The sequence below is a fragment of the Rhea pennata genome, chromosome 20, assembly GCF_028389875.1.
Source record: "Rhea pennata isolate bPtePen1 chromosome 20, bPtePen1.pri, whole genome shotgun sequence".
NCBI lineage: Eukaryota > Metazoa > Chordata > Aves > Rheiformes > Rheidae > Rhea > Rhea pennata.
Window position 1 is genome coordinate 1,827,091 of NC_084682.1, and position 22,021 is coordinate 1,849,111.

The window sequence follows — 22,021 nt, forward strand, 5'->3', positions numbered from 1 at the left end:
GGCCAGGTAAACGCCCGGTCGGTACTCCGTGTGGCTGCAGCTCTCCACCGTTCCTCCGATTTTCCGCACACTTGTCCTGGGGGCCTGAAAACACAAAGCAGACCAAAGTTCAGCACCAAAGCGAGCCCCAGCCGGGAGCAGGGGCCGGGAGCACCTCGCCGGCGCTTGGCGGGGGCCCTGCCCAAGCCGGGGAAGCTTTTCTGATTTGTTCCGTTATTTATTCCTTTATTCCGTTGGTTTATTTGTTCCTTTGGTTTAAATTTGGGGTTATAAAGGACACCAAAATAATAATTTTTTTAAGAAGTGCTGTTGGAAAAAAGCTCTCGTTTCTCGTGGAAAGCCTGCGGGGGATGACGAGGGAGCTCCGCCGGCCTCGCCGCGGGCAGCCCCCGAGCCGAGCCGGGAGCCCCGCGGCCGGGCTCGCGCCCCGGCCCCGCCGCCGAGCCGCCCGTGCACCCGCAGCCCCGTCGCGGCCGAAGCGCCGCCCTCAACCTGCCGGCGGGTTTTTCGGTGCCGTGCCGGCCCGGCTTCCACGAGAAACGTTAAAGCTTTCCTTCCCCTCCTTCTGCAGACTTCCACTTTTTTCCCCCTTTAAGGGCAATAAATAAATCGTTACCAATTGCCGTCATCGCCTTAGGCTTTAAACCGAGCTTCGCCGAGGTTGCTGGAGCGTCGGGCGGCGGCGGGAGCCCGCGGCGCGCCGGGCACCGCCGGCAGCCCGGCCGGCGCGCCGCGGGCTCGCGCTGCGGGGCCGACGCGGGGCGCAGGGACCGTCCCCCCCCGGCTCCGCGCGGGGCCGACTGGGTCGCCGAGCAGCAGGTTGCACGGAGGGCGCGGGAGAACTCCGTTCCATGCAAACTGGCACTGCTTGCAGGCTACAAAGGACTCTCTGTACCGATCGGTGGTGTGGCATGGAGAGAGCGCCTAAGGGGTGACTTGCCAGACCGGCTGTGGGCATGCCCCATCTGCCCTCTTCCCTCGCTGCCCCCTCAGCAGGGGAGAACCGATAAATGAGCAAACAAAGAGGGGGGAAAAAAAGATTTTTTTTTTTAAAAAAAAAGATTGATTTTGCATATGATTTGGGGAAACCAGACCTCATTGTTTCTGCCTCTTCCTCCTGTTTTGCCCTTCAGGTTGTGTTTTACGTGCAAACAGACCTGGTGAGTTGCCCCTTAGCAAGGCACAGAGGGTTTGGCTGGATTAACGTTGCTTCCCTGATTGTTATTTTTTTAATCGGAGTGCTTTTGGTGCCCATTACAACTGAACTGAGCATTGATCAATTCTGTGCCTGAAAGTCATTTGTCTTTAATTTGAGTGTTTTTTGGTTTTCCTTTTGTTGGGTTTCCCGTTTTGTTTCGTTTTGTTCTTTTCGTTTTTTGTTTTTTTTTTCTTTTTTTTTTTAATTTAAACTTGCAATACGAAACTAAATCTAACCCTAAATTAACAACACCCTTTCTGGCAAGTTTAAAGAGCAGTATGGTGTTTGGAAACGTCTTTCAAGCCTCAAAATTACCTGGGTGCACGAAAGTGGCAAAACCCCCAAACTGAATCGAAACAGCCCCAGCCGCCCCCTCGCCCACCCCTTGGCCCGGCCCGGCCCGGCACGGCACGGCCCCGTGGAGGCCCGGCCCGTGGAGGCCCGTGGAGGCCCGCGCCGTGGAGGCCCGCGCCGTGGCCGCAGCACCGCGCGCGCGGTCACCTCCAGCCGGAGGCGGTTTCGGAGAGGGCCGGCCGGGCTTCGCCGCTCCCGTCCGACGGCTGGAGTTTTTCTTGTGTTGTTTTCGGTTGGTCTTTTTCCCCCCTCCCCCGTTTTTTTGCAAATTTGCACGGCCCTTCTTCACGCCGCCCCGCTGGCGCCTTTCCCCGGCCAGCCGGGAGGAGGCCGGAGCCGGGAGCGTCCCCGGGCTCGGGGGCCGGCAGGTGCCGCGGAGCTCCGCGTGCCGCCCGGGCGCCGCCGCGCCGGAGCCGCCGCCGGAGCCTCCCCGTTCCCGGCCGTTCCCGCCGCGACCGGCGCGAGGGGCCGTTTCCCGGCGGTGCGCGCCGCGCCGCGCCGGGCGTCCCCGCGCGCCCCATCAGCGCCCAGGGCAGCGGCGCTCGCGGAGGCTTTCCGGAGCCGGCTCGGCCGTCTGGCCGCGTCCGAGCGCGTCGAGCGGAACGGTGCTGCCGAACCCCTCGGCTGCCCTTGACAGCCTCATCCATCCTTGGATTTTTTTTTTTTTTAATGAATTGGGACCTGAGCCGTGGAAAAGGAGCAAGCTTAAAAGTCGGAACGCTGCAAACTCCTCTAGACAACGTCGCTGTCAACGCCACGTTTCTTTTCAATTCACCCAGCATATTTTAAATGCAAAACATTTTTTTGTCTTCATAAACACCTTTTTAAAAAAGAAAATCATAGGGGTGAGGGGACACTTTTGTCTTGCATTTGACACGGGAGGAACTGATTGGAAGGAAAGTGAAAATTTGCCAGGAAAGGGGTCCGGGTGTTCTTTTTTCCCGCCCTCCTTTCCTTTTTGGTTTATCGACAGTCTTAGATTTGTCCGGTTTCCACCCCGTTGCCGTCACCTGTCCCTCCCCGAGGAGCGAGGCCGGAGCCCCGGCGCGGCGGGACGCGGCCCGGCCCCCCGGCCCCGCCGGCGTCGCGCGCCGGCCGCCGCCGCTGCTGCCTTTGCATCCGGAGCCCCCGACAACCCCTTACTGCGCTTTACACTTGCCAGCTCTAACCCACCCAGTACCGCGAGCTACTGACCTTGATGGTGAGTGTGAGCAGTTATGTTCTGTTGTTTTCTCTCTTGCTTGGTTGGGGCTGCTGTGAGAGAGGGTGTCTCTGAGGCATACTTTCCGGCCTCTCTTACACTCGGACGTGCACACCTCCTCTCAAACACTCTTCTGAGCGCCCTCAGCGGGAAGGTTTGTCCACACCTATTAATCCTCTCTCCGTGTCCAGCTTCTTGTTAGTAGCAGCTGGTTGCATGTTTTTTGCTTGTTCGGACGAAACGGTTCAAGAAACGACTCATATCAACTCTCGAGAAATGTCTCTATTTTTTTGTACACTTTCTTTCTTTTGATGTTTTTATTAATTTCCCTTACTTAAAAAAACGAAACACCTGTCGTCCCGTAAAACATCTCACATCTCCCCTTGCCTGTTCTTAGAGTGTATGTATCTGTGGGACTGAACTAAATGCATGCACTGTAGTGGTCGTACTGGTAGCAGTAGATGTAGTCGTAGAACATGCATTGGTGAGTTGATATTACAGGTATCATCCACTTGCAATAGCGTGGCAGTTAAAAGCATAGCGCTGGCTCGAATGAAAGCGTAGGGCTGTCAGCAAAGCAGAGAGCTGCTAAAGGCTTGGATCCATGGTAGCGCATTTGCTAAACCCCATTATCTGGAAGTTTAAATTGAACACGGCTGTAGGTAACCTACATCCTTCCTTTACGAGAACCCGCACATGCTCTTATGTTGATAGTAAATTTACCATATTTTTTTCTCAAATTAACACCCCTCCAGGAATTAAAACACTGAATATAACTATATTCCGTTATTTTTATTTTGTATTTAAAAAGAATTTAAGATCTTTTAAAAATCATTTTACAATCATGGTTTCTCCATCAGCCCGTTACTCGTCCATATTAGCCCATAGAATCATCGTTAGCACGTTGAAACCCGTTGTGCTCTCCGCCGATCACTCCATCGGATAGCTAAACAGTGCCGTGTGCGTGAGACAGCTTCCCGCAGCTGGGCCTGCGGCATAGAGCAGTTGTTTTTAGGTCATAAACCTTAAATCTCGTTATGCAACAGAGACTCGGAGCTAGTGACGGTTTGTATTCATTGCTGTGTCGCTGAGCTTAAGGGAACGTTTTTAAATGAAGATTGAACATTTCATAAATATCAGCGTTAGCAGTTCCAAGGCAAGTTCATCACCTTCGCCGCCGAGCCCCCAAACGTCTTCGCTTCTTGTGCCCTGCTTTGAACGTGCTTCTGCCGAGGAGGCAGCAGCCGCCGAGTTCAGGGGACGGCAGCCGCGGTCCTGGGTTAGGCTGCTGTTTGCTTGCTGCAGGCGAATACCCTGCTGGGGCGGGCGGGATGGGGCAGGCAGGATGGGGTGCACGGGATGGGGCAGGTGGGATGGGGCAGGGAGGATGGGCTGTGCGGGATGGGGCAGGCAGGATGGGGTGCACAGGATGGGGCAGGCAGGATGGGGTGCGTGGGATGGGGCAGGCGGGATGGGGCAGGCAGGATGGGGTGCGCGGGATGGGGTGCACAGAATGGGGCAGGCAGGATGGGGCAGGCGGGATGGAGCAGGCGGGATGGGGCAGGCGGGGTGCAAAGATTGGGGCGGGCGTGATGGGGTGCACAGGATGGGGCAGGCAGGATGGGGTGCGTGGGATGGGGCGGGTGGGATGGGCCGTGCGGGTCGGGCACGTGGGTCGGCTGCAGGCGCTGGGGCTGCGGCACGTCCGGCTCCGCTGCGGGCAGTCGCGGCAGTCCGCAGCACACTTACTCCAGCAAGCGCTTTCGCAGGAAATAAACTATCCAGAATGGGCTTCCAAAATGTGATTAAGAATTTGTATCCGCTCCTTACCTCTAACAGAACATAAAGCAAATCAAGCAAACAGCTGCCCGGATGGAGGTGACACGGCGCGCGCCTGCGCGAGGCCGTTCGAGCCACCCGTGGCACTTGCCTTATTGCCGCCGAGGAGCCAAAACACTTACGCATCGAGGGGGAGAATCGTTTCCCCCTTTGATCTCGGTCTGCCAAGGAGACTGGGGACCCACTGCTTAATGTGCGAGGCATATGATGAAGTGAAGGATGTAGCTAAAAGCTAGCAGAGCAGCAAATTGCATGGGGTTTAGGAATCCTTGTCTTACACTTAAAGAAGGTGCTCTAAAAATTTAATCTTGTCATTAAGCACCCATCGCGTTAGCAAATTGCAGCCATAAAAAGCGGGACGACGGTTGGTCTGCGCGGGTGGAAGGAGAGCAGCCTGCGTCAGCCCGGAGAGGAGTCGGGAGGAGAAACATCTCAAAGACGCAGCGACGAGCCGATTTGGGATTTACACGGCCCGCTGAGAGGGCTCCCTCGTGGCGCAGCGGCTCGCGCGGAGCTGCTCCCCTGCGTTATTTTGCTGTATAGAAGTACATAAAGTTTAATGCGAGTGCTGTAATGTCTGAAGCCCGAGCCTGGCGCGCGGGCCGCTTGGGAGAAGCCAGCGGGCTGCGATCTCCCGCTCGGCCGGGAGAGCCCGCGGCGAGGTGGCGGAGCCGGTGCCGGGGCGCCGCGCCGGCTCCCTCGAAGCGCGGGCGCCCGCGCGGGGTTTTACCCTGCGCTTGCCTCCGTGGCAGAGAAGTCTGCTTTGCCGGCGCTGCAGAATGAAAGTGGAATCGCTTCTGTTGCGGGTACCGAGTCGTGCGTTGCTGCAGGGTGGTTTCAGACCCCTCACGGAAAGGTACGCGTGTGAATGCTTTCCAGAACCCAGGCTTCGCATCGTACCTATTTATCCTGTTTTACTGCAGGATGCCATTGGAGGGCGGGGGTTAATCCTTCGGGGACTGAACTTCCTACTCTGTCCCATAAAAAAATTCAGTAAATTTAAAACAATTCGGTGCTGCCGTTGTTAGGCCTTGACCACCGCTGCAGTCATTTTACAGGGCTCCTGGCTGAAGTCTATTGTGGTTAAAATTCATCAGCTTCAATCAATAATTTTGTAATGGAAAATCTTGCGCACTTGATAAATCATCTCCAGTGCAATTAGTGACCACCTCTGAAGTACAGACTTAAGTACAGTGTAAGTTAATCTTTAATGAATTTATTAGCTAACTTTTAATAGTCTTTTCAATCAGTGGAATTATTTTCAGTGGGGAAACACTCTTGCCCGGCGACCGTCCCGGCGTCCAGGGCTCCTCTCGTGACCGTGGCGGGCGGTGGCGGCGCGCGGGCTGCCTCCGCGCTGGGCTTCCTCGGGCTGACGGCCCGTGCCGCCGCCGCCGGGCCGGTCCCGCTCCAGCCCAGCAAAGCCCTGCAACAGCCCGGCAGCGGTGTTGCATTTTCTTCTTCCCGTGGAAGCAGAGGGTTGTTGCAGTTACGCTTTATTTCACACGAGGTGCAGGCGAGTCATTGCAAAGTTTGCAGCCGGGGCCTTGGGCGCGCGGCGCCTGGCGCAGTAGCACACTTAAGCGCCGGAGCCCGTCTCGTGCATTTTAATCGCCAAAGCGTGGCGCGCTCCAGGAGTAACCTCCTCGTCTGGCAGCAGGAGCAGACTGTTCCCCATTAGTGCAACAGCCACTAAATGAGATGCAGTGCATATTTTACAGACATACTGTTGTAAGTATTTTCATGCTGATTCAATCCCAAAATGCTTTAGAAGTAAATACATAATTACAGCTGGGGGTTTTTTTCTCTCTCCTTTCTGAGATTGAAAAGCGACAGTGGCATTTTTCCTTGCAGCAGATGTTAGCATGCATCTGGCTCTGTATTAGCTGGAGCAGCACGGTGAATTTCTAGTAGCCAAGGAATTCACAGTTGGTCTTCAGGTGTATAAACTTGAGCTATTTAAAAATAATAAATCTGCACAGCTGGGTCTTTTTAACAGTATTTCCTGATAGTTAAAGCTGGAGAGCAAAATGCAAAGCCACGGAGGACTCTGTGACTGCATGCAAACTGCTTTGGGTGTCTGCGTGGAGGCGCCGGTGTGAAAGACGCCCTGCCGGCGTTGGCGGGCGTCTCGGCAGAGAGCCCGGCCGGCCCCGGGGCGGCGTGCGAAGCCCAGCCCGGTCGCGCCCGCGGGTTTGCCCGGGACGCGGGTATCAGCGCGTCGCCCAGCGCTCGTGGCGAGACCGAGCCAGGCTTCGCTCGCGGGAACCCGGCTCCCACCTCCGCAGTGCCCTGGCCGCCCTGGCGACTTAAAATACGCAGCGAAACAAAGAGCCACTTTTGTTTTAATTTTCCTCTTCTTTTGTCTGTTATTGTACAAAAGACTTCAATTTAAAATTAAAAGGAGTGATAGCCAGTTAATGTGTTACAGTGGGAGGCCGGAGTTTCCGTTGCCATGGCAATGGAGTTCGGCTCATTTGTTTTGTAGATGAGTAATTACTACGCAATTAGAGTAGGCTAAAAATAAAGGGGCCCTTTGTTCCCTGTTACTCATTAATATTAATAAAAGACCTGTCCCGGCTGTGGTAAACAATTAATGCAGATGTGGTTGCCCGTGGTAAAAGTTGCAACAGATTTCTTATTGCTCAGCAAGAGGCAAAAATGACGGAGAGCTTAGCTCTTGTCTTCATTTTAAATAGGAAAATTATTAGAGTCTGGTGTAAGCACAGAATCACAAGCTTTGGCCAGTTGGATGGATGGTCATAACTGGTAAGGCTCAGTGTGCAGACACGTTCACGAGGGACTTGAGTGAAAAGAAATTGCCGTGTTTCAATATAAACCTGCTGCTACAGAATGAGGACAGAGGGAAAAACACAACATTAGTAATACTCTAGTAATACAGAAACCTGCTCACTGGGGGAGTGTGCAGAGAGGCACGTAGGGGCACTGGGCCGCAGGTTGGGGGATGCCACAGCATCGGGTGCTGCACCACAGCAGAGCGAAGAGCTGGTCAAGGAGCTTGCTTGAGTAAGTGCATTTCTGCTGAAATGGCTACAGTTCCGTATGTTTCAAACATTGAGCAAAAAAAAGTGAAAGAAGATAATCCCAAGCACTTAATATGAAATATATAAAATACATTGGATTTTTAAATTAACTTCAAAACCAGTTAAAATGACAGCAAAACCTGTTAGGACGGTGGCTGAGGGACACGATTTATTTACTGATTTGCTTGTTGCAACTTTGCTGATGAGCACCAGAGGCTCGGAGTTCCTCGGAGGGAGGAACTGCTCAGAGGCAGAGCGTGGACACCAGCATGACCTCGCTACTGAGCCGGGCCGAGCCGGTTGGGCCAACTCAACACTCGGCTCTTGATGCTTTCAGTTGGCTTTGAGTGAGCGAACTCAACACTCAGCTCTTGATGCTTTCAGTTGGCTTTGAGTGAGCCAACTCAATGCTCTTGATGCTTTCAGTTGACTTTGAGTGAGCGAACTCAACACTCGGCTCTTGATGCTTTCAGTTGGCTTTGAGTGAGCCAACTCAACACTCGGCTCTTGATGCTTTCAGTTGACTTTGAGTGAGCCAACTCAACGCTCTTGATGCTTTCAGTTGGCTTTGAGCAAGCCAACTCAACGCTCTTGATGCTTTCAGTTGGCTTTGAGTGAGCCAACTCAACGCTCGGCTCTTGATGCTTTTAGTTGGCTTTGGGTGAGCCAACTCAACTCTCTTGATGCTTTCAGTTGGCTTTGAGTGAGCCAACTCAGCACTCGGCTCTTGATGCTTTCAGTTGACTTTGAGTGAGCCAACTCAATGCTCTTGATGCTTTCAGTTGGCTTTGAGCGAGCCAACTCAACACTCGGCTCTTGATGCTTTCAGTTGACTTTGAGTGAGCCAACTCAACACTCGGCTCTTGATGCTTTCAGTTGATTTTGAGTGAGCCAACTCAACGCTCGGCTCTTGATGCTTTTAGTTGACTTTGAGTGAGCCAACTCAACTCTCTTGATGCTTTCAGTTGACTTTGAGTGAGCCAACTCAACACTCATGTGGCTGAGCATGGGCACCTGTGAGCGCTCAGCATCTTTGGAAAATAAGATTGATAAGGTGGAACTTTTCTAATTGGCAACAGAGACATCTGGGTGCTGTGCCAGTAGGGAATTTCCCTTGCCCCAAGTGCTTGATGACAGCACGCCTGATGGGCCCTCAAAAGCTCCTTGGATTTGGTGGGAGCACTCTGTAAATCTGCGGCTTCTCCTGGATGGCTCCGTGTCCTGTACACGGCCTCCCGGCTGCGCGGGGCCGTTGCCCGCGCACAGAGCAGCTGAGGCACCACATGCCTCCCGCCGCTGGGGTCTCCCAGCGCGGTGCTTGGCTCAGTCGTGAGCAGGTCCAGCATTGTCCACTGTGGGGAGAAGGGAAGGTGCTGGTGGGAGACGGAGGAGCTTTGGGGGAGCCTGGGGAAGGGGGGACGGTTGCAGAGAAATGGAAACTGCATCCCTCCCAAACTGTTTAACTAATGGAGGGAAACGTAGCACAGCCTTTGTAAGGTCGACATTTGTTTGTTGTTAAGGATCTAATTAGAAACATGAGAGGGAGCTGAATGGCTGCTTGCTCGGCTAATTAGCGACATGCACGAAGACCACTTTGAACTTCAAGGACACAAAGCTATTAGCGCTTACATCAAAAATGGATTAAACTTCTGTGCTTTTATAATGATTAAAGATGAGCTGCTTGAGAGGAAATCCTTTTGTAAGGCTGTGACAAGAGCTGGCTCCCCGGTTGCAGCTCCTACAAGTGAAGCTTTGTGTGGCCTCCGTGTAGCACTCTGCCCTGATGCGAGAGTGACACCGTTAACTCGCAATATGGAAAATGTGTTTAGGCAATAAATATTGATCGTTTGCAAGAAATTACACCTAAGCTGGAAAATGCATTTATTTTTCCTGGTACATAACTGCAGGACTCAGAAAAGATGGGCTTGAATACGCTGAATTCTGTCTTTTTTCCTGCAAATCAGCGCACATCCACAGCCTGCCAACACGGCTGGTGCCTCCGGCGAGCCGACTGCGTTGTGCGGCAGACGCGGGCGCTGCTGACATGCTCGCAGCGTGCACGGAAGGGACAGCGGTTGCTTTGCGAGATCGGGACCGGCTGGATTTTTAGCTTATCCAACTTCGTGGAAACCGCCTGGCTCTGGCTCGCTACTGGTCCGGCGCAGCTTGGAAGCTGCCCGCGCTTTCCGCGTACGCGCCGAGCGCTCGGCGCGAGCGCTGCTGACGGAGCCGCGGCAGAGGTGCCCGTGCTGGACGGAAGAGGGGAGGCGCGGGAACCGCGGCAGGAGCAGTTGCCCCGAGATCGCAGCTGTAGTTACCACGCGGACGTGCCCAGCTCGGCGGGTAGCGGCTCGGCTCGCCGCTCCGCGCCGCCCTGACCGGCGCTGGTAATCGTCGCCCGAACGGGGCCCGCGCTCCCCCTAAAGTCAAGATTGAACTTGTTGACATAAGAGAAATGTCTCTAGCTTTTATTACTCACAGGGGAACTGTGTCTGCTGGAGGCTCCTTGCAGAGGGGCGTTTGCTTTGTAAGTCTGCTCGGAAAGAACGAGACTTCAGTGCTGCGCTGTGCAGGTCTCCACGAGAGATTTGCTAAATGGAGCCTCTGATTGTGCCGCTTGCAGGGTTACGCCTTTTTCTGGGCTGTCTCGCGCTTTCTGTTGCAGGTACTTGGGAGCTGCTTGTACAGCATCAGTCTCCAGAATATCCGCGTGTTTCCAGCTCGTCATTTTTGGGGCGTGTTTTGGTGTGAGCGTTGATCTGAACTCGAAGTGTGCAGGGTGCAGTTGAGACGTAAAGCGGTGCTGCGCGTAGAAGCCCAGCTCCAGGGAGGTAGTGCTGCGGCGGCTCAGCGGAGCGCAGCCGCCCCACTCGCACGCCAGCCGCGGCTGCGCGCGGCGGTGGCCTGTCGCCGGGGAGCCTCCGAGTTCGCATTTAATTCGCGCTGCTCTGTCCGCGCACTCTCGCAGCCCGAAGAGGCAACCGCGGGCCAGCGGCGCTGACACCTTCCTTCAGAGCAGCATTAATCCATGCGTGCAGTCGTGGGTAAACCGCGTCTTGGCCGCCAGCATCTCCGAAAAGCGGGGCGCGGGCTCCGGCTTCTCTCCGGACGCTCGAAGGATGAGCTTCAGCCAAGCCAGCTGCAGGACGGGTGCAGCGCCGGCTCGTCCTGCTCGCGAGGCGCTGCGCGCTCCCTGAGCTTTGTGCGTGGTGTTTCCGTAGCCCCCACTGTGCCCGCGCCGTGCTGCGGCTGCTGGCCTGGCAGCCGTGCGCGCGGGAGCCTTGGGAGCACGAGGTCCCCGGGCGCGACATCCCGGGCTCCTTCGGGCTGGAAGATGATGTTTGCAGCACGTTATATGAATTTTTCATAAAGATTAAAAAAAAAAACCCAAAACAGCCTAATCTTGTGAGCTTTGAGTCTTGGTAGTGGGTAATGGCTTTGATTTAAAGCATTTTATCTTAATGATAGTTACATTGAAAATTTCCTGCTGCTTTTAAGCACGTGTAGTTATTATCATAAGCACTGATGGTAGAAATGCCTGCCAAATTGCATGTGGCTGTTTATGGCAGATGGGAGAGTCATCCCGGAATCGGAGCGCGGGAGCAACAAGTTGTCCAAAAGCTGGTGCCTGCAGAAAGCCACCGCCAAGGTTCAGGGCGCGAGGAGCACCGTGCCGAGAAGGCAGGTGGTGGACGACCAGCCCCGGGGGCAGGAACATCCGGTGAAAAGGGCTTGGCGTGAGATTTCGCATAGGATAAGTGCCGTAACCGGGCCCCGTGTTGCATGCTGAAGCATCCTGCCTCTGCTGCGGGAGGGAAGCCGGTGGATCGGGTGCTGGGCGCCTCCGAACTGGAGCGCTTTCTCGCCTCTGCGCGCAGGGCCTGGAAGGGGAGACACGAGTCACGCGAACCTGGTTCTGATCTGGTCACTCTTCACATTGCAATCTTTTATTTTTTACTTCTGAAATACTCATATTTGTTAAGTATTAAAAAAAAACCCAGTAAAAGCAGTGTTCAACATTGACGAGTCTGCTGCCTGCAGTGGGGACAGGGACACGTCTGCACGGATTAACCCTTTTATCAGAGGCTTTTATCAAGCCCTGAGTTAATTTATCCCCAGGGCATTAAATGATGAGGGTTTTAGTCACTCTGTGGAGCTTGTCTGGCTTTACATGTGTTTCTAACTCTAGTTTTGGTGTTGAGAAGGGTCTTAGGAGCATGGAGAACGCTCTCCGCAAAAGGACCCCGAAACAGCCTTGCTGACTGAAGCACTGTCTTGAGGCTGCTGCTGCATTTAAAAGGTCTCTCCGAGTTTATTGTAGTAGAAAGACTTCATCGGACGCTCGTTTCAGGAAGCGCATCTTGGGCAGAGGAGGTCCCAGAGGTGCTTGAGGAGAGGGTGGAGCGGGCTCGCGTTGGGGTTGCACCGCGTGCATCCCAGCGAGAAGCCCCGTGTGCCGGAGACGCTGCGGCGCCCTTGCGGGAGGTGCAGCCGTGCCCGGTGACGCGCGGCTCCGGGCGGCTCCGGCGTCCTGCCCGAAGCCCGTCCTGCGGGGCGCTGAGCAGCTGCGGCGGGGCGGCTTCACCAAGGCGCTTCCAGCCCCCCGGAAAGTGCTGTGGGCATCGCCGGCCGCGCGCTGCAGCCGGAGCCGCTGCGTTACGCTGCCTCCGACGGGCAGCGTCTGCCCCAGCCCGGCGCCGGCACGCCGCCCCCGAGCCCGCGGAGAAGCTTTGCTTAAACGGGTTTAGTTTCCAGCTGGGTGCCAGGCCCCGTGAGGATGCTCTTTATCCCGGTGTAAGAACGGCTCGTTTTGGCTTAGCTCAAAGGATTCGTAGTCAGTAATTCACGCTACAAAGAAATAAGCTTGTCGAGGCACGGGCAGGAAACAATTTGTCTAAATCTGCTTAAATTCACCCCCTTTAACTACACCAGTGTAACTTCTTGTGCGGCTAAGGAGGCCTTATAAATTAACGTCGCAGCTCGGGGCTGGGTCGCCGCTTCCAGGAGCCGTGGGAGGCCCGGAGGAAGGGGGCTGTGCTGCGTCCCGCCGGGTCCGCTGCTCAGACCACGGGTGATCACGTCTTCTCCTACGGCTAGACCCCCGCCCCCTTCTCAGCCATCCACCCTGGTGGCCGCAGTCCAAAAGCAGACGCCCCAAAGGCATCCCTGGCGTTTTGTTTGTGCTTTCCTTTCTTCTTCGCTTGTCTCAAAACCAGTGCTTTTTCGGTTCCTTGTGAAAGCCTGCGACTGCCAGGCTGAAGAGGCTTTTTTCAGAGCTTTCTGCAGTGCTACCGACCAACGGAGCTTTCCCAGGAGCAAATCCCATCTTTAGCCATCCCCACGCGGGCACACCGAGACGGTGCAACGCTGCACGTGCCCGCCGTCGAGAAGCGCCCGCGGCAAGGCGCCGGGCGCCTTGCGTTCCTCTGCAGCCTCGCCGGCAGTGCCGTTCCTCCGGCTCTTCCCGTGGCCTCTGGCAGACGGAGACAATACTTGTTTTTCTGTGGGCTCTTCCAGTTGGTCTGCCCCTTGCTGTGCCTGCCTTTCCACATCTCTCCCGACCTTAACCTGCTGCAGGGCTTCCTGGGGGCGCTTGGGATTGTAGATCATGCCTAGAAGAAACCCTTAAGCTGGAGGTACTAAGCTGCAGCTCAGAGCCATGGAGGTGCCTGGCAGGATGGTTTCCCGTGCAGCTGGTTGGTAAATCGGGCCTGAACCTTTCAGCAGAGGCTGAAAATGGGAGCTTTGACTAAGGAGACTCCCTTCCGCTCGCTCCTGTGGCCACGCTGGCAGCAGGAACTTTGCAATAAAGATACGTCGGTCCAGAGAGCCTTAATTTTTCTTTGTGGATTGAAACAATAGCCAGAGTCCAGAGGATTTTTGTTTTTCCGGCTTTGGTTTAGTCTCAGATTATTCACATGTTTATTTTAAACAAACAAATTTGTTTCCAGATATTTTAAAACACATCAGATTTTTGTGTATCAGAAAAGTCATTCGTGGTGTCCTTGGTGTTGTTTCAATCTTTAAGGTGTTTCTAGCTCTGGGTGCGTGTAGGTGCAGAAATTACGAGAGGACGAATATTTAGCAGTGCATCGTGGCTGAATGAGTCGTTAAGCTGAATTAACAGGAATCATCTGGGAAGCGCTGGATCTCCCCGAAGCTAGGAGAACTTTTCTCTTTTGCTTCTTGGGTCTGGAGCCACACGTCAGCCCCACAAAGCTGCAAGCCCTGCTGTGGGGCTTCGCCCGCGGCCGCGTAGGGCCGGCGGGTGCTGGAGCACCGCGGCGCGGCGTTGGCCGGGGCGTTGGTGCCCCCGGCCAGAGGGACGTTCGAATGCAGAGCTGCCGGCGCGTTTTGGCCCGGGAAGGCGGCGCTTCCCGCCGCCGGGCGCAGCGGGGGGACTCGGGCCCTGCACTTCGGCACTGATTTTTCTTAAATCTTTCGGGCGTTCCAAGGTGAGCGCGGTGCATTTCGGGTTGCGGCGATTCGGGGCTTTTCTCGCCCTCCGCGTTTCGGCGTCCGGGTGCCCTCCTTGCCGAGGGTCCCGCGCGGCTCTCGGCGAAACGCGGCGACGCGCGCCCCTTCGCTTCCCGGCGAGCGACTCGGCAGTGAAACCCCGACCTGGTTTATTGGACAAGACGGGAAAAAAGGAAAAGAGGGGGAAAAAGCGCTAGCTTACAGTAATGAAGGGCTTTTGAACATCTCAGCAGGGCGTTTTTCTTCGTGAGCGAGAAGGCCAAATGTTGTCTTGACATTTAATCTTTAATAAGGAAAAAATGGAGCTTTGTTTGCCCGTGAATTCCAAAATAATCTGTTTACTCTCTCATGCCTTATTTCTTTTAACTTGCTTGCTGGATGACCTACTTACTTTCCCCGCTTACCCGTTCAGAGCCACGTAAAATCAGCTGTTGTGTCAAATGCGCTTTGCTGTCCGCGCCGGGGCGGCGGATGCCGCTCGGACCCTCCTGACCGGTTTGTTCATTCGGTTGGCAATTCGGTGTCTTTGCCAGGCCAGGGCAGGCGGGACGGGGGAAGGGGAAGGAGCCGGGCGGCAGACCCGGGCCGGCGGCGTCCCCGGGACGCTGCCCCGGCGGCGCGGGGGCCCGGCGCGGAGCTCGCGACGCCGGCTCGGGCGCCCCGCCAAGCCCCGCGGGCAGCGGAGCCGCGAGCAGGAGCCGGGGCGGCCGCGGCGGCGGCGGCGGCGGCGGCGGCGGTGGCGGCGGCGGGGGGCTTTGCCGGGCGCGGGGCGCGGGCCGGGGCCCTCCCGGCGCCGCGGCCGCCGGCGCCCGTGACGTTGGCTCTCCAGCTCCAGCAAGCCATCTCCATCCTTGCCCGCTACTCCTCTTCTGCATCGAAACTTCTCATGAACTTCACATCCAAGTGTGACTGTGAGAACTGCCAGAAGCCTGATCATCTAACATGCTTTAATCCCTAAAGTTGTTCTCTAGTCTCATTTACATTGTTTTTCTGTCTCAAAAAAAAAAAAAAGACCATAAAAAGGGAGGAAAAAACCTTAAGTTTTCTTTTACTTCCACGTTAGGAGGTGAGTTTTCATACACCCTCTGGAATTCTTTTTTGCTTTTGATCTTTATTTATTTGTTTAATTTTGGTTGATGTCCCAAGCATGGTTTTGGAGACGAAGGTAGGTCTTCGCTCTCCAAATCAAAAGGAAACAAAAATAAATAAAACAACACTCTCCTTGCTCATATTAAAAAAAAAAATCCAAACCGTTCCATTCCATACCATTAAAAAAAAAAAACAACTATTGAAAGATTTCCACAGCTTACTAATTTAAAAGGGCGGGTTTTTTTTCCAAAAGTATCGAATGGATCCAAAAACGATTTTTTGCTAGATGTGACTGAAGTTATTTATTTGCTGTCAACATTTTAATATCAATATTACCACAATGTGTAGTCTCAAACTAGTTCCTTTGTAGTTTGCATGGGATGTGAATGCTGTCTCGGCGTGCCCAGACCTAGAGAACTTGTTACTACTGCATGAGCATCAAGTCAGATGTTGAAAAATATCTATTATATTTTGTGATAATTTGGTGAAAATGAGCACCTACAGTCTCTGGTTGCAGTAGTGTGTTGAATGATTGTTTTTTTTCTTTTATATATATTCATATATATATTTTTGGAGCTCTAAGCTTCGTAGTAGTCCGGGCTGACTATTATTGAGTACTTGCTCTCCTATCGCATGGCCTTGGTTAAGTGTTAGAAGTTGGGCCTAGGCTGTTTATTCTAGTGTTTGGCTTTGTAATACCGGTGCATGCCAGGCGTCCGCCCTCATACCCAGCTTTATTCTCTGCACACCAGTCTTGAATAGCTACAGTGCTCAACCGAATTTTGGCGCACCCGCTTCCCCGGCAGGCTCCACCGCAGCGCGGCCCGGAGGCTTCCCCGGCGCCAACAGCCCGGGGCCCGTGGCGGACCTCTACGGCACGGCCAGCCAGGACTCCGGCGTGGGCAACTACATAAGCGCGGCCAGCCCGCAGCCCGGCTCCGGCTTCGGCCACGGCATCGCGGTGAGTACCGCCCCGGCGCCGCGCTCCCTTCCCCGCGGCCCCGGCCCCGGCGGGGGACGCCGGCCGGAGGCGTCCTCGCGCGCCCCGCTCGCGCCCCGCTCCTCGCCGGGTGCCCCGCCGCTCCCGCTGCTCCAGGCTCGCCCGCTGCACGTAAGCCGCTTCCGTGGTGTTGTCAAGTCATGGGAAAACGTTCCTTTAACGCTGCGTGGTTCTGTAACCTGACTAACGCTGGGCGATGGAGATTCGCTTAACAAACCTGCATGCTGTCCTCCAGACTGCGCTGTTTTACCTGTGCGCGTTAGCATGAATGTGGTTGAACCTCTGCAGCGGCTGTCACTCTCCGAAACAGAAAACCGGCAGCCAAAAGGCGGCTTCTCCTTTTTTTTTATTTTTTTTTTTAAGACAACCCTGAGGGATTGCTGTTTGCTCTCCGCTCTTGCAGAGCAAACGCGTCGGAGCACAGAGCCCCGCTGCGCGTCCGCAGCTCCCCGGAGGAGCTGGTGCTCCAGCCCGGCCGGCCGAGCCGGCGGCGCAGGCAGAGCTCCTGCCATTGGGCACTGTTATCCTGATAGCACAAACAAGTACACCTTCCCCCCCAAAACAAACTAAAATATTTTTGCTTTCCATTCGTGCGCTCACGTTTGAATCCTTGCTCTGTCCGTGCCGCTCGTAAGGGCGCCTGCGCGCCCGGGGAAGCCCCTGGGTCAATCCCGCTGTGAGAGCTGGAATATTGTTATTCTGCCAAGAGCCACATCAATTTAAACTGCCGTCTGTCGGCGCTGAAAACACCCCGTAGTTCCGTTTTTGCCTAAAGAAAAAGACCTATTTGTTCTTGCAACGCGGCGCGCCTTGAGCGCGGTGACGTGCTGTTTTTCCAGGCAGCAGGGCACGAGATACGAACCCTGCTGTCCCGACCTTCTGCACGCGTGTTTCTTCGGAGAATTACCTTGCACTTGGCGTGCAGATTGGCAGCCGCCCGGTTCCTGCCCCGTAGCCGCGACGAGTCCCGTAGCCTTTTTCACAGGCACGCGCACGTTTGGCGCGCGCTCTCGGCTGGCCCCGGTTCGAAGGCGCCCGGAGCTGGGGCCTGGCGGGCGCGCGGGGGCGACGGTCCTGCCCGCTGCCCCGGCGCTGCCCCCCAGCCGCCAGCCCCGCGGCGCCCCCGGGAGACATGTTCATGCTGGCGACACAGTCTCTCGAGTCCTTTGATAATTTCTTGCCGAAATTAATAATCATCTGTTCCCGTGTATAGAGCACTGATGAACTTAACAATTGTACAATTTTAGGGGCCTTTGATTGCAACGGCTTTTACAAATGGATACCATTGAAACGTTACACATGGGTGGTTGCCATCTCACTTGGAGGTATTGCAGTATATACCATTTGTCCTTTGTGCTGAACTACCATTTCCCTTATACTTCCTTTACGTGAACGATTCTCACTCTTCATTTCGTCTTTCCTTGGCCTTTAATCATTCCTTTTTGTGATTTATTTCATTTAAATCAATCTCAGGGTTGGAAACTGGAAAGCAGATCGGGAGCTGGTGCCCCCAAAAGCGCCGTTTCCCGCGCTCGCGGCGCTCCGCGCGGCCGTCTGGAGGCCGAGGAGCCCCAGGAGCGGCGGCGGCGGCCGTGCCGTGCCGTGCCGTGCCGTGCCGTGCCGTGCCGCGAGTGCCGCAGGCGCGCCGCGGCGGCAGCCGCCTGCAAAGAGCCGAGCCCCGCGGCTTCGTTGCGGGGAAAACCATCCTTCTTAATTAAGCGCTGTACCAGATATTAAAGCTAAAAGATAACACTGTAACTAGTAACCATAGAGCAATTATCAAGATTAAAAAAAAATTAAACCTAAGCAAATTAAATTAAAGACATTACCTGAGTAATGCATCCTTGGATCGCTGCCAGTTTCCTACCCTTTGAACTAAGCTCAAGTTAATTAAATGTTTAAATTTTTTTATTTTTTTGGCCTTTGGCATATTCATCTTTGCAAACAAATATTCCTACACTGAGAATAGCGTAGATTAGAAAAGTCAATCAACGAAAAACAAAAGTTTTGCCCGTTAAATCACACAGGCTCACCGTTAGAGGTCTTTATCGGCCCAGACAAATGTAATGCATGTGACAAATTGTATTTCCCTGTCTTTAGCTCAGCATTACCCGATCAATGTCACATGCTTTACATTCAAAATCATTGTGTGAAATTAGAATTATAGTTAGTCGTGAGGCTGGGAGCTGGCCAGTATTTATGGAAAACATTTGGAGGCTTTAAACTGTACAGAAATAGATTTATATGTAAATACTGGTGGATAAAAGTTTTGCATTTACTCTTCATCTACCAATATGCGCACAAGATTACCTGAAATTGTTGCATGAATTGATTCGATCCACCAAGTAATTTTTTTTATGGGAAAGGGGAAAAAAAAAAAAAAAGCGTAAGCACCCTTGCTCTAACCCTCGCTCCTCTCTGCACGTGTCCGTGTATGTCCACGGGTCGACCTGTGAGGAGCTGCCGGGTTTTCTGGCCGGCAGCCTTCGTAACGGCGCGGCGGCGCTCGGAGCACGCTGCAGACTGATGCCGAGCGTCGTGATTCAAACTAACAGCGCTGCGGCGGCGGCAGCGTTCGTCACGTTAATACGCTGTGATCGTTTTACACTTACCGCGACACGTCGCAGTGTAACCATCATTTACTGGCCAGCGCTAGAACTCCAACCATTAATGACTTAAAAACAGAAAGTGCTTTTAATGTCGCTCATTACTAATTGCAGCAGACTTTGAGGGGAGGAAATGAGCCTTGTTATTAATCCCCGCGGAGCTGGCGGGGCCGGCCGCGGCAGCGCGGACCGCGGCGAGCCCCGGCGAGCCCCGGCGAGCCCCGGCCCCGCCGCCGCGAGCCCGGCCGCCGGCCGATGCCTTTCAGCTACTTCAGCAGCGCTTTTGGCAACAACAACAACAAAAACCGCGCTGGTTTTGCGGGCGCCTGCGAGCGCGTGCTCTCGCAGAGGCCTTCCGAGCGGGTCCTGCGCTCTAGACGCGTCAGGGCACGTGTTGTTGTTCCCAAACGGCGCTAGTGCGCAGCTTAAAAAGCCAAAAAAAAAAATCCGAACGCACAGCGCGGCGCCCGCGGAAGCTGGTGCTGCTCGCGGGGAGCCGCGAGGCGCCAGCGCGGCCTCCCCGTGCCGGTGCGTTTGAAAGGGAAGGGCGGCCGCCACGTTGGCCACCGCCGCGCTGGCCACCACCACATTGGGCACGGCCACGTTGGGCATGGCCGCGTTGGCCACCGCCGCGTTGGGCACGGCTGTGTTGGCCACCACCGCGTTGGCCACCGCCGCATTGGGTACGGCCGTGTTGGCCACCACCGCGTTGGGCACAACCGCAATGGCCACCGCCGCGTGGGCCACCGCTGCATTGGGCACGGCCGCGTTGGGCACCGCCGTGCTGGCCACCGCAGCATTGACCACCGCCGTGTTGGTGGGCACGGCCGCGTTGGCCACCACCGCGTTGGGCACAGCCACGTTGGCCACCGCCGCGTTGGCCACCACAGCGTTGGGCACAGCCACGTTGGCCACTGCCGCGTTGGACACCAGCGCGTTGGCCACCACCACTTTGGCCACTGCCGCGTTGGCTGCCACCACATTGCCCATTGCCGCGTTGGCCACCGCCGCGTTGGCCGCTGCCACGTTGCCCACCGCCGCGTTGGCTGCCAGCGTGTTGGCCACCGCCACGTTGGCCGCCAGCGTGTTGGCCACCAGCGCGTTGGCCGCCGGCGGGTCGCGGTGCCGCGCCGGGCTGCTCGCCGCGGCCCCGTCGCGGGCGGCGGCGGCGCTGACGGCCCCTCTCCCCGCGCGCGTGTGCTCCGCTCCCCGCAGAGTCTGTCGGGATGTCCGGGCAAGGCTGGGCGCAGCTTCTGAGCGGCGCCGCGGCGGGGCGACGCCGTCGGACCTGGAGCACCAACCTCGTCATCCCCGACCACGCGCGCTGGAGGTGGCACTCTGCGGACTTAGGTTGTTCAAAACGAAAAAAAATTCTCTCTCATCATCTCATGAATCTGCTGTACTATAAAAACAACAGCTTTTAAAGTATGTATATAGAGCCCGTTTCCTGTTCGTTTTATTTTCTCGGTGGGCTCCCCCCACCCCCGCTTTTAAACCTACTCAAATCACGTTTTTTCGTAGCATTTTGACATAGTCTCGTAGTCACGTAGTTCTGATTCTTTGTGCACCTAGAAAGAGCCTAACCATAGTGTAACTGTTTATATTAAGAGTTTTTCTTTTTCTTTCTTTCTTTCTTTCCTTTTTCTCTTTTTTTTTCCTTTTTCCCTCCTTTTTCCTCTCGTTTGACGTCGTCGTCGCTGCTCGAAGGCCGCCGAGGCGCTCGGGCGCCGGCGGCGGGGCTCCCGGCGGGCGCGGGGCCGCGCGGGCTCCGCCGGCCCGGCCCCGGCCCCGGCCCCGGCCTTTTCGTTTGTGGCGTCTTTGTTAACCTGATTATATCTATTTTCGGCAATAAGGCGAGGGCGACAAGGTTTTGTGCGTCCTTTTTCTATAAGTGCTTTTTTTTGTTGAAAGAGGTGATATAAGGTTTTTTGAAATTGTGAATTCTGAAAAAAAAAATACTGTAAATACAATTCCATTAACTGCATATAAACTATTAAGAAAGAGAAATACAAACTATTTTTGTGATGGAGTCAGTCTAAGGCAGTTTCGCTGTTAAAATGGAAGAAAAAAAAATAAAGTTTTAAACTTCTAGATCAACTGCCGGAGCTGGCCCCTAGGAGTTAGATTAACACTGTTTAGCTTGCTCTTAGGTGTGTTAGACCTTCTAACTGTCCTAGCGTCATACCAGCATATTATCTAGTCATACGTGCACAGCTTAAAAAGTAACGGTCTAGTTATATTTTTAATTTAAAAACTGCTTTTCCCAAGACTGAAAAAGAAGCTACGGTTTTCATATTTAACGCATTTAAAGTTCAAAGCACACCTTTTTTTTTTTTAGTTGTTATTTTAAATTAGATCAACTTGCTGTCCAGTCATTTCAGCTGCTCTGTGCGTCCTACACGGCTCCGACAGGGAAGAGGTCCCTCTTCGGGGTTTAACGTGCTGTACGAGGAGCGGTTTTGAAGCTTGCATTATTACCTTTTTTATCCATTATTTTCTGTATTAACAAATTAGGAAAGCAACTTTGTTTTTCGGGAATACCTCAGTGCTACAAGTATCACCCTAGAAGCAACGGAAGATTTTAATTTATTGTAGTTGTAAACAGAATTTTAAAAAAATAAAGTATAAAACATCATTGCACTGTGACTGGTAGGGGAAAAACTGACAGTTTCCTATTTGCACATGTTTAATATTTGGCTGTTATATATATGGTCCTCTGTTGGGGGAGGAAACTTATGAAGGATATTTTTTAATTTAATTTTTTTAATATTGGTAAATAGGCCTGCAACAGCAAAATAGAAGTACAACATGGTAGGTGGCATTAAGAACATACTGTAGTGTGGATATATTTCTTCTTTTTTTAACGTAATATTGACAAGTTTTATTAATATTTTTTTAAATTGTTACGTTTATAAATTTGGTACTTTAGGTACAGCCAGTATAAGACACTGAATGCGACATTTGTTAAAAAGAGCTGCTGCACTCCTATTTTTGTAAATTTTACTAACAAGTAGACTAATGTAGACATTCAATAGACAAGGTAGAGCAAGGCATCTTTAACAAAAACAAGGCACCATACTGCTAACCGAAAGGAGAAAACCTTGTTTTTTCTTGTTTTTAAAAAAGAATCATGCTTTTTTGTGTAATATTTTAGGTTTTTTTCTTATTTCAGAACAACCAGGTTTAAGCAAAATGCTGGACGCTTTTTAAATA

At 53.9% G+C, this 22,021-nt stretch overlaps 1 protein-coding gene across 5 annotated transcripts in view; it reads left to right on the forward strand.

Annotated features, from left to right (window-relative positions):
• MSI2 (musashi RNA binding protein 2) overlaps positions 1-20,244 on the forward strand; it is a 234,591-nt gene extending 214,347 nt beyond the window's left edge. Inside the window, exons 12-15 of one of the 5 annotated variants that reach the window (XM_062592220.1) lie at positions 1,134-1,160; positions 15,955-16,163; positions 17,450-17,527; positions 20,024-20,244. In XM_062592220.1, coding sequence (XP_062448204.1) covers positions 1,134-1,160; positions 15,955-16,163; positions 17,450-17,491 — 278 coding nt within the window. In that variant the 3' untranslated portion in view covers positions 17,492-17,527; positions 20,024-20,244. The remainder of the gene's footprint in view (positions 1-1,133; positions 1,161-15,954; positions 16,164-17,449; positions 17,528-20,023) is intronic. The other 4 variants (XM_062592223.1, XM_062592221.1, XM_062592222.1 and 1 more) reach the window with 4 other exon arrangements.
• Positions 20,245-22,021: the final 1,777 nt, after the last annotated feature.